The sequence below is a fragment of the Epinephelus lanceolatus genome, chromosome 19 (genome assembly GCF_041903045.1).
Source record: "Epinephelus lanceolatus isolate andai-2023 chromosome 19, ASM4190304v1, whole genome shotgun sequence".
NCBI classification, from domain to species: Eukaryota; Metazoa; Chordata; class Actinopteri; order Perciformes; family Serranidae; genus Epinephelus; species Epinephelus lanceolatus.
Genome location: NC_135752.1, coordinates 39,650,650 through 39,663,248, shown reverse-complemented (window position 1 = coordinate 39,663,248; position 12,599 = coordinate 39,650,650). Strand labels below are relative to the sequence as shown.

At 42.4% G+C, this 12,599-nt stretch overlaps 1 protein-coding gene across 1 annotated transcript in view; it reads left to right on the top strand.

The window, feature by feature from the left end:
* Positions 1-200: 200 nt before the first annotated feature.
* The window catches only part of LOC117269626 (fibroblast growth factor receptor 1-A-like), a 29,569-nt gene continuing 17,170 nt past the window's right edge, over positions 201-12,599 (top strand). Inside the window, exons 1-2 of the mRNA XM_078161965.1 lie at positions 201-627; positions 11,673-11,827. Coding sequence (XP_078018091.1) covers positions 11,704-11,827 — 124 coding nt within the window. The 5' untranslated portion in view covers positions 201-627; positions 11,673-11,703. The remainder of the gene's footprint in view (positions 628-11,672; positions 11,828-12,599) is intronic.

Genomic DNA, 12,599 nt, shown 5'->3' with positions numbered 1-12,599 from the left:
CAACCTTCCATATGTTGGCATGAATGAGCCTCCATACCTCAGAGAGTAATGATTAAATACAGATCAATAGTTAATCTGTGCTCAGATCGGGCACAGCAGGAGTTTGAAGCAGAGAAAATGTTTCCTCCTGCAGCTCCTGGAGGAGAAACAAAGACAGAGGGGGAGGAGAGCACACTGTTCCCGGGGGAGGAGGAGGAGGAGGAGGAGGAGGAGGAGGGAGGTCCGTGCGTGAGGCCGGATTGCGCCACTGTGAAAATGGAGTCAATGAATAGATGGCACCGGGGTATTAATGGAGTGGGGGGTGAACTGGTGTGTTACTGGTGTGTGGGAGGAAACTCCCACTGAAGGCGTTTCTGCTCTGGACTGTAGATTGAGACAATACCGTCAATGAGATCAGCGGTTCCCACGTTTTGTGTCCCGGAGCTGTGGAGCTGTGGAGCTGTGGAGTTACACCGAGACATGAGCTCACTGTGAAGCGTTAATCTGAGAGCTCCACGTCTGCTGCAGGAAGTTCAGCTCTTTAATGAGCTTCACTGGAGGACAATATTCAGACGGATCTAACCGCTGCCTCCAGCTTTGACTGCGCGTCCCCGGGTTTACCAGAGAGCTGTGCGCCGACTCTCACAGGTAAAATCCACCTTAAAACACAGTGCAGGCTGTGTGTGAGACATGTCCTCTGCTTAATGCTTTACCTCTGTGTGTGTGTGTGTGTGTGTGTGTGTGTGTGTGTGTGTGTGTGTTGAGACAATTCAGCTGTGGTTTACAGATGTGACACAAACATTCAGACGCTTCACACTGCAGCAGTTAAAGTAAAGTCCAAATACAGAAACATGTCCAGAGTCAGACAGCTTAGCAGAGAGGATTTACTGGAGGAAAAGTAACAAACACTGCACTAAAAATACTTAATTACAGGTCAAAGTCCTGCACTGGAAGGTACAGAGAGTACATACATACAGATGTTGCATGAAAAATATTATATCAGAGTATCAAAGTCAAACAGAAAATGTCTCGTGTGTTGTTTAAACTAATGTGTAACAAACATCAAACCTCAGCTTCAAATCTCAGTTTGTAAAATGACCAGTGTTGAAGAGACGAACTGCAGGGTGACAATGCTCCTTCACAAGTCCGAGTGCTGCACTGAAAGTATTGTTACAGGTAAAAGTACCAATGTAATGTTAACAAAATGAACTTAAAGTATCAAAAATAAAAGTACTTGATGTTAAAGTAGTCGTACAACTGTAAAAATACTCAAGTAAAAGTCCTGCACTGAAAGTATTTTTACAGGTAAAAGTACCGATGTACTATCAGCTTCCTTAAGTATTCACACAACACTGTAAAAATACTTTAATTACAAGTTAAAGTCCTGCACTGAAAGCACTGTTTAAAAGAACATAATATTATTTTTGTAAGCGAAAAATTTAAATGTGTAAAGTGACCAGTGTTGGAAGAGAAGAACTGCAGAGTAAAAATACTCTATTACAAGTCAAAGTCCTGCACTGAAAGCACTGTTTGAGTAAAAGTACACAAGTATTATCAGCCCAGTTTACTCACAACATCAAAAGTGAAGGTAAACTGCAGAGAATGCCTTCAGGAAATACTCCACTACAAGTCAAAGACCAAGACTGACTAAAGCATTGTTCAGGAGGTAAAAGTACATATCATCAGTAAAATGCACTTTAAGGTTTAAAAGTAGGAGGTACATATTCCAAAACAAGCCATACACCACTGTGAGAATACTCTATTACAAATAAAAGTGCTGCACTGATTGTTTATAGTGTTAACAAAATGACAAACTGAGATTTTTCGTGCAACACAAATGATCAGCTGGTTTGATCCTCTGTTACAGAATAAAGGCTCCGACAGTTTATAAGAAAGATAAAATGAGCTCCAGCTCGACTCACTAGCAGCTGAATGCCTCTAATGTAAAATAAATTGTCATTAAAACACGTAACAGCAGGAACAACTCTCACAGGACTCATTTTACAGCAGTAGACGATCACTTTATTAAGTACGTTTTGTTCATAGTAATCACAGACTTTACTTGTGCAACATTAATGCAGGACTGTAACTTGTAACAGAGTATTTTTACAGTGTTGTACAGCTCCCTTTACATCATGTACCTCTACTGTTGATATATACTGTTATATTTTTTAATACCACATGTGCACTTTTACATGAAAATGGTGCTTTGTCACAGATTAAACTGCTCAACAGTTTGTAAAACTGTTAAATGAGTCTTTTCTGCATCATGTAGCTTTTTCTGATGATACTTTTCCTTGTACAGGAGTATTTTTACCCGGCAACACTGGCTACTTTACAAACAGAGATTCTTCTTTAAAAAACATGATGACTTTTCTTTTAAAAACTTTTTGACACTTAAAGTACATTTTGTTCAGATTAACCACGTTTAGAATTGTTTGGGGAGAAAAGCACAAGTATTAAAAGCAAAGTTTACGTAAAACAACACAAATCAAATGTCTGGTGAATGTTCATGCATCAGTGAATAAAATATTTTATATTTTACTGAAGTTAAAGCTCCAGTGTGAACGATTTAGGGCCATATATTGACAGAAATATAATATAATCAGTGTGTTTTCTTTAGTGTTTAAGCACCTGAAAATAAGAATCGTTGTGTTTTAATTACTTCAGAATGAGCTGTTTATATCTACACAGGGAGCAGGCCCTCGTCTACAGAAGTCACCATGTTGCACCACCATGTTTCTACAGTAGCCCAGAACGGACAAACCAAACTGTGGCTCTAGATAGAGACATTGGTGTTTTTACATCAGCCACCATAGTTAGCAGCTCCTCTACGACATGTGGCATCAGAACAACATGGATTTTTTTTAAATGTGAAACATCTTTATTTAGTGTTTTTCCTGGTGTTAATCACCTGGTCTGTTTGTTTTGGACATGAATAATTCAGCTCCTGGTAAAAACTCCCTGAACAACGAGGTGACCTCTGCCTTACATGTTTACACAAAAACGATCCACTGAGAACAGAATAATTTCTCATTTTTGTTTTGAAAGAAGTTCCGCGTTTAGACGACAACATTTTGAAAAATGACCAAAAACGCTGCAGTATACATGCCAGGCCAGTAGTTGGCGGTGTGACGCTTCCTTCTACAGAGCGACGATGTATAAACAAACAAAATGGCAACCGCAGGAACGTTTGTCTGGACAGATGACGAGGTGGAGCTGCTACAGTAAATCAACACTTTGCTGGAGAAGCAGCACAAGCAGAGCTCAGGAGTCCGCCGTTGTTGTTGTGATGGTCGACTTTCTCACACATGCCTAGTGACTGGAACTGTAATGAGCATGTGCGAAAGTCTCCGTTTTCAGAGGAACTGCATATTGCAAGTTTACATGACAATGGAGACAGTGCCGTTTCCAAAAAATTGCACTCTGGAACCTGTTTTCAAAACATTGTGTTTTCAGGCACCCAGAACGCTGCTGTTGTGTAAACGATCGGCCAAAACGCAACTAAAGTTTTAGACTGAGCCTTTTGCAGTGGTGCAGGTTTGATTCCAACCTGCGGGCCTTTGTTACATGTTATCCCCCAACTTTCCCAAATTTGCTGTGGTGTCATTAAAGCAAAAATCTGCCAAAAGATAATCTTAAAAAAACCTCCTGAACAATGAACACTGAAGGAATTCAAACCATGAGAAGTTTCAGCTGGTTGTAATCTGCAGTCCTCACCACTAGATGGTACTAAACCTCCTAAATCTGACGCACTGGACCTTTAAAGTCTTGAAGTATAATTACTAATATGTACACAGCAGTAGTTGTAGTATAATGCTGTGAAATAATTATTCTGGCATCAGACATTAACATGACATCGTAAAGACACTGAACGTTCACATTTTGTTTGGAATGAAAATCAGGTAAACGTGTAACAATGTTAGCATTTCACACTGTGTGAAAGTTAACGAAAGTTAACGTTATGACTTTTGCAGACGTTGGGTTTGTTCTCTGTAGCTTACAACTAAACGTTGTTATTCTGCGTCAAGATTACGTTGAGACGTTTGAAAGAGATTTAGGTTACATAAAAACACAACTTCAAACCCACAAACTATCGTCATCGTCCGTTGTCAGTTTCCTACGTCATGTTGACGCTGACAGTAGATGTCCTGACGTTTTGATCACCTGATGTCACACGCTAAGGTCAGCTAAATGTGAACATTGAGAGATGTCGCTGAGCAGCTGGACAAAGTACAGAAGAGTACTGATTGTAAATGATATGAGTATAAACTGATAAACGTGAGCAGCATTTTGATGTTGTCACTTTAATTACACTTAGCTGACGATACTTTAGTATTTTTATGTAAAAGTTTGGATGCAGGACTGAACCCCTGCAGGCAGCGTTAAATACTGAAGATGGTTCATTTTAAACACGTTTTATGCAGTTGGATAGTTTACCTCATAAAAACATGTATTATATTTTATTTGTTTCTGTGTGTAAAACCTCCAAAGTAACAGGTAACTGAAGCTGTGAGATAAATGTAGTGCTGTAAAAAGTCCAGTATTTCCCTCTGAGATGTCGTTGAGTAGAAATATAAAGTCTAAGTACCTGCACGTATCCCATAATGACTAGTTATTTACTCTCCTCAGCGTATTTTTTACAGTGTACTGTTACATTTATCAAAGGAAATGATCAGACGACGTGTGTCGCTGCTGTAAACAGCCTCTGGTGAGTTAAATATGGTCTGAGAGCAGTAAAACAGCTTCATCATGTAGTAAACGCTCAGTTGGAGGTTAATGAGACAGTTAATGTGACAGTCGCAGTGATGTGAGAGCGATCTGTCTCTGCTCGACTGCGAGAGGCTGAAATATGTTGAGCGTCCACCAAGAGTCTGACTCACTGTCCCACTCCTCACAGCAAGGTGTTCAAACCAGCAACTCATCCTCCAGACCTCCCACTCCTTCTTCTTCTTCTTCTTCTTCACACATCAGCTCCCGACCTTCTTCTTCTTCTGTATCCTCTGTGTGTCCGTTAACTTCCTGCGACCTGCGTCCTCATGAGGACCCAAAAAACCTACTTACTGTATCATGATACTAATATTACGGCGATATTAAAGATGTCGCGATATGCTGAGTATTGTGATAAAATATATTGTGATTTAACTCTAAATTATGTCCCAAAAGAAAAACTTGTCAACATCTTTTTATCTAGTTAGATATAAAGTTTTCAGTCTGCTCATCTCACTTTAAAGATTTTTACTGCAACAAAATGTTTCTAGTGAACTGAAAAACTAATTGATTTTATTATTCTAGACGGCCTCCAAAAGTTATGTTTGTACTTTAAATATTAATAATTTTCTACAGTAAAAAAAATGGATACTCGGCGTCCTTGTATCAGTACCATCTTGCTGCACAAAAATATCGTTAAGGTGTACAAAACACCTTAAGATTTCTCTCAATGTCTGAGTTAAGGCTGCCTTGTCATAAAAAACACAATATTCTTTAATCTTCTCCGTCAGGTTTCCTTAAAATACTCTTTTTACACTTAATTTTTTTACACTTAATATTTATTATAATGATTTTTGTTGAGTCATTTTATTAACTTTTATTGTATATTACTGAATGATCTATGGACACATTGCTGCTTTAAAGAGTCTTGTAAGGTGTCTCGAGTGCTCTGAAAGGTGCCTGTAAATAAAATGCATTGTTATTATTATTTTTATACTTAAGAAATCCCTTAAAGTTAGTTAAACTGTTGCATAAAAGACCTTAGGTATCACATGCATGATTGCAAACAGTCCACACTGAAACTGAAATCTCTTTTAATGCACTGAATGTTTTAATGTTTTTCCTTAACTAAGGGAATGTTTTAAGGGATTCCCTGCGACAACTTTGAGAAAATCTCTTTGCTAAGGGAAAATTAAGCCTTAAAGGGATAGTGCACCCAAAAATGAAAATTCAGCCATTATCTACTCACCCATATGCCGAGGTAGGCTCAGGTGAAGTTTTAGAGTCCTCACATCACTTGCAGAGATCCAAGGGGAGAGGAGGTAGCAACACAACTCCACCTAATGGAGGCTGACGGCGCCCCAGATTCAAACGTCCAAAAACACATCATTGAAACCACAAAATATCTCCATACTGCTCGTCCGTAGTGCTAACTGCCTCTCTGTGCACCGTACTCACGTGTTCATGTGAGACCAGCGAAAGCACGTGAACACACGAACATGTGAGCGCGGTGCCCAGAGAGGCAGTCAGAGCTACAGGCTACAAAGAGGCTAAAAACAGAGTTCAAATGAGGTTTTTCCAAACAACTTTTTATGTCGGGGCTTCAGGACACTTGGATCACTACGGACGAGCAGTATGGAGATATTTTGTGGTTTCAGTGATGTGTTTTTGGACGTTTGAATCTGGGGCGCCGTCAGCCTCCATTAGGTGGAGTTGTGTTGCTACCTCCTCTCCCCTTGGATCTCTGCAAGTGATGTGAGGACTCTAAAACTTCACCTGAGCCTCCCTTGGCATATGGGTGAGTAGATAAGATTCATTTTTGGGTGCACTATTCCTTTAAGTGTCATAGGATAAAAACTTTTCATCCCAAACAGCTCAGAGAAATTAAAAATGCACTCTAAACGACGGCTCAGAGGAGGTGTGATGAACTCTCCCTGAGGTCTCCAGTCTTCAGCTCGGGTCTCTGTCTGCGTGTTGTTGTCCAGCTCAGACGGACGGCGGGCATCAGGCATCAGGCATCAGGAGTTGGTGTCAGTATGACAAATATTCAGAGCTGCCAGCCTGCTGCAGAATGTGGTGTGTAGGTGACGGCTTCAGCACGGGAAGTTCAGCAGGAGGAACGTTATTAAAGGCTGAGGAAGAGACGGAGAGAGAGAGAGAGAGAGAGAGAGAGAGATGGAGAGGAGGATCGTTTACCCTCAGACAGAATATTAACCTCTGAAATACCTTAATGTTCACTTCCTGTCAGTGAGAGCCTGTGACTCTGATTGTATTCAGTCACTTCCTGTGATTTTGTGAATAGTTCAAGTGTAAAAGAAGCATCCAAGATGGATGAGATCTGATGGTTGACGCCACCTCTGGAGGAAGTTTATGTCCAGATGTTGCAAAGGTGTAAATGCGTCAGTGTGACTACGTCAGCAATCACTGTGTAAATATGCACTCAGTTTGATTTAATACGTCCATCGGCCATCTCCTCGTGATCACAGCAAAACTTGACACAAATGTCTAACAGGATAAAATAATGAAGATCAAAAGGTCAAAGGTCAGCTTGACTGTGACATCATCATGTTTGGACTGGTGGGCGGAGTCGTACAACCACAGGGTGGACTGGTGGGCGGAGGTGGTAATTCTAGTTTACAAAACAATCTGTTGAAATAATTGAACTTGGGATTTTGGACATTTTTAATGAGCATGCTTTACTGTTTGTTGTGGCTGCTCTCTGGTGGACAAACCGTCTCTAAATGTCCTCGGACATCTTTTCTGCGCTGACGTTCCTTTGTGTGTGTGATGAGATAAAATCGTCTCTGAACAGTTTTCATGTTGGAGCATGACGGTGTGTTTATCTCTCTGTGTCTTTGTGTTGATGTGAGGGAGGGGAGTCTGCCGTGTTTCCCAGAATGCCTCTGGAGAAGCTGCTCACAACACAAAGTTGTCACCATGATGTTTCAGTGAGGAGCACTCGTGAGCAGAAGCTCCACAGAGAGCAGTGTATTCTTCTGTCTCCATAAAGCTGCACACGCTGCTGCGGCTGAAGGACAGATACAGTAATGAGACAGTGGTGTCTCGGTGTCCTCTGTGATGTCAGAGCTGCAGAGAGCCGAGGGCTCGGTGATGGCAGCCAACTGGTGTTCGTCTACTTTATGAGGCTCATAAGATGATGATGATGCGTTCACTGTCCTCCACTCCTTCAGTGTTCATGTTAACTTCCTCTCTGGAGCCAGGCTGATAAATACTCTGCTCTTCATGAGTTCACTGTGGGAATGTAGACGTGTCGTCCCTCTATGATGCCATGATGGTTTATAAATGGACCTGGTCAGTGTTTAGAAGGAAATGACACTTTAGAGGCAGATTTATGATCTTAGACATCAGTCAGTTTAGGCTAACTAACTTACTGATCATCATCTGAAAAGCTCAACATGTCTCTATTTATGCTCTCAACAAATAACTAATGTGAGCCAACTAGGATTTGTCCCCAGGTTCATTGTAAACTCTGACTTATCCATGTGACTGTTAAGAAGCAGAAACATAACTTGTTTCTTCATGTGCAACATGTTAGTCTGGAGGTTTAAACTGGTGTCCTCTCACAGAGTTGGTGATTCAAACTAAACTTTCATCTGAGTTCAGACTGTTTACTTACAGCACAGCTACACTCACAGATAACTGAGCCTCCTACCTGCCTGTCAAACACCATCAACCCACAAACCTTCTCCAGTCCGGACTGAGTGGAGTCCTGCGGGGTGAAGCTGTGAAGGCTGCGACCGGAGCTAGCTGCTAACTGCTAACAGCCACCGCTGCAACTAACAAACTCCACAAATGCTGAGTGCTGCTGAGTTACAGCTCACAACTCGCACCAACCCAAACATCCTGGTGCAGACTATTTACTGGAGTTTACCAGCCTGTCGCTCATCAGGCATCTGAAGATCATTACAAGCACGGCGGTTCTGCTTTCAACGTCCGATAGTCCACCACTGTTGGGCTCGTTACTCTAAAAATGTAATATATTACTCATTACTGGATACTCTTTTCAAAAGTAATATCATTACTTAACTTACTACTCCCTGCAAACAGTAATTTGTTGAACTCTTTGTTTGATTACTTTCCATTGCACCCCATGAAATTGGTAATTGCGTTTCTCCCCAGAACTGAGATGTGTGTCTCTGTGTGAATGTCAGGGCTCACCGCTAAGTGAAGCTAATGCTGGGCAGCTTCTATTTACCTGGGGGGTGTCTGTTACCTGTGAGTGGTAATTTCTCAAAAGATCTGCCCAAAACATGGAGAATCACTCATGGAGCAACATTTCATCCACCACACATCCAACAACCTTCATCACTTCTCTGTGTCTGCAGCTGTCTGCGATTAAAATCCAGTTTTGGTTGTTTAGCCAGCGCAGAGCTGCAGCCGACCTCTGCAGCCGAGGAGGGCTCACCTTTGGTGGGGTGTATTTCCTGGAGCTTCATGTTGTTGTGTTGTCAGTCGTAGAAGCCGAGGTGTTTCAGATCGGAGGATTGAGGACGTGTTATTTGCCAAAGTTACAAAACCAGTGACGGGAATATTTCCAGCTGCTAAGGTAAAGGCCCTGACACACCAAAGTCGACGGTCGGCCGTCGACTAAAGTCGGGCCATCGGTGAGCGTCTGTCGCCCTAGTTTTTGCAGTGTGTCCTGCACCGTCGGCACTTTGGCGGCGGCGGCTTTTCGGCCGATTGAGCATGTTGAATCGGCGGCGGAGCTTGTCGGTGAGAGAGATCACTCTGATTGGCTGTTCAGGTTTTATTTCCTCGCCCCTGTAGCGAGTGAATCTGCCTGTAGTGAAACTGGGGCTAACCGGTGCTTCCTCCTCAGGCTCCACTTCACTCAGCTGCCCCACAGACCCGCTGCTTCTTCACACTTTAACCTGAATAACAAACTGGAGCTAGCTGGGAGCGGCTAGCGGAGCGTTAGCCGCAGCATGACCGGAGGGAAGCACAGCCAGTTAGCCTCCGCTAGTCTCTGAGCTAGCCCCGGCTCTCCGTTTGGATCCAACCGGAGCACCGAGCCCTGGTTTGTTATTCAGGTTAAAGTGGGAAGAAGCAGCGGGTTTATCGGGCAGCTGAGTGAAGTGGAGCCTGAGGAGGAAACACCGGGACCGTCTGGATGTAATAGTCCGTGGAGGTGCTGCGGTGCTCGGCTGCACAGATAGGAAACCCCTCGGCTGACAGGATGTACCACTCTCTCACTCCGCTCTCTCTCACGCAGGCGCAGAACGTACGTGCTACTTGGCCGTCGGATGTAGTCCGTGTAGCGTGTTCAAATGCAACTGACACAGGGCGACGTGAGGCGACGTAGACGACGCAACAGTTGGCTTTCGTCACTGCTAGTTCTTTGATGTCAGTTTGGTGTGTCTGCACCTTTAGAGTTAACAACCAACTTGCAAAAATGAGTCCGCTGATGTGATTGTTGTGTTTAAAGTCAGTAGTGATGTGATAACAAAAGTAATGTAATTAGTTGTTTGGTTTTGGAGTAACTGTAATATTATGACTGAAATTTAATCAGTAATAAGTTACTTTTTCCAGTAATGAGTAGTGTAATATTATTATTATAACGCCTTAGTGCCCCAAACTGTTCACCACATCAATTGCGTCTTATTTTTTATTTTACAGATCTATTTTTAGCTCGTCATCATCTCGATCTTGTCACAGAGGAAAGGTTTTAATAGTTTTTGTCAACATAATTAACACTGGTGCTCACCACTGATGGGCTCCACAGTCGCTGACGCCGATTCAATATGCTGAACCAGCGGAAGAATGAGCACTGATGAAGACCATGGACGCTCGCCGACAGCGACTGTTGGCCTGGTGTGTCAGGGCCTTAATAAGAAACCAAACTCCGCTCTGCCTTTTTGACACGTCGCGTCTCGGTGCCCCACGTACTGCAGCCATCACTGGAAATTATATTTTAACAGACACTACAGAAGCACTGATGTCGCCTTCCTTCGTGAAACAAAGCCACGTTTTGGATCGTTTCTTTCTCTTAACATGAATCTGTCTGGTTGCAAGTTTCCAGCAGTGTCGACGCAGGAGTTTGACGTCACTGTTTTGCAATGCACAGCTGTCATAACACAAACAAACAAGAAAACAACAACATGCCAAGTTGATAGAAGGACTGGTGAAGCTTTGAGTCGTACGATTCTAAAGGATCAGATGATTCAGAACTGGTTCTCGATTCCCATCTGTAGTTTGAAAGGAGATGATTTTCTAACATTTAAAGTCCAACATTAATCGATTTATTGAGGAAATAACCTGCAGATTTACTGATAATTAAAGTTGTCTTTAAATGCAGCGTCAGTTGTGTGAATATGAAGAAAAGAGCACTTTGAGGAGGAGGAGGAGGAGGAGGAGGAGCGTTCACACCTTCATGGTGACACAGGCAGCAAATGGTGCTGCTGTCCATCTGTTTGTTTTAGCCTCTCTGTGTGTGATTTATTGCTGCCGTGTTTAGTTTGACACTCGACAGATATGTAGTCGTCACAGGTGAGCTGGTGTCAGAGGGTTATGGGTGCGCGTCATCGTGTCTTCACCTCCTCTGAGAAACAGCTGCACAGGTGTGAGCAGCCTGGGAAATAAACCACACGGTGCAGCTGCAGTCCACGCTGCTGGGTTCCCGTGTTGAAGTTCAGTTTCCCAGCAGCCACTGGGGCTCAGTGTGAACGGGCAGAGACCCACATTATTGGGCCTGGATTTATTCTCATTTCTCATTGTTTGTAGAAGAGTAAGTCATTATTCAGAGAGAGTTTCTCGTTATAATGACTCACAGGATCTTGTTCTGTCATCACACTGGCAGTAACGGGCTTCCATACCATAATGAGCAAAGCACCAGTGATGTAACACAAACCCAATTTGCAGTAAATTGCTGAAACCTTGGAAAAAGCAGTCAGGACTCTGAGCGTCTCATCGTCTTGTGAATCTGATGTAATAAAGTTGTGTGTGTCTCTGTTCTCTGGCTGCAGTGTGTCTCAGTCTGGACGTGGACGTGAGTTGATGTGCGAGGACAACATGTCTTCGCCCCGCTGCTTCCAGCTGCTGCTGTCCTGCATCCTGCTGCTGCTGCTGGTCCAGTTCCCTCAGGCTCGCTCCAGACCGGCCACAGAGGACACGGACACAGGTAGGATACTTCACAGATGTCACCTGTCTACTGAAGACTTCAGTCTGTGGTGGTTTCTCCTGATCGATATCCTTTAATTCTTATGTTTTTTTTTAAATCAAATTAAACTCCAGACATGTGTTTGTGGTCTACGTAGTGTTAAACACAGAACAGCAACTGTTTCAACATGAACAGATAAAACACAGCTGTTGCTTTTTGTTTTGTGTAATCAGAAAGTCCTGAAACAATTAGCTGAATAACTGGTAAATTAACAGTTAAAGAATCTGCAACTGTTTTGGTAATAAAGCAAAAGTGCAAAACTCTTGATTAAATCTCTAACTCTTCTTCTTAAACATGACATTTTATTTCACAGTGTAAATTAAACTGAATTTCTTTTTTTCTTTTTTTTTGCTTAATTAATTTTTTAAAGACATTTGAAGATGTCACTTGATGAGACATGCACTGTGTTGGTGTTTTTGGACAGTGGAGGCAAAACTAAACCTAGTTCTGGTTGCAAATTCTTAGCTGAAATGTGATATATTGCTGAAAACCACCAAGTTTTGGTTACACAAGTGACTGGAAATGCTGCAATGTGTTTCTAAAAACAACTGGTTTTGGCATTTGTACAGTATTCTGAAGCAGATATGTTGAAACTTTGTGTTTCTTTACCTTTTAACAATGCTCTGACTAACATGTGGTGAGGTTGAGACACAAAAACAACTGGTTATGGTTGGGAAAAGATCATGGTTTGGTTTAAAGGTGCAGACACACCAAACCGACATCAAAGAACTAG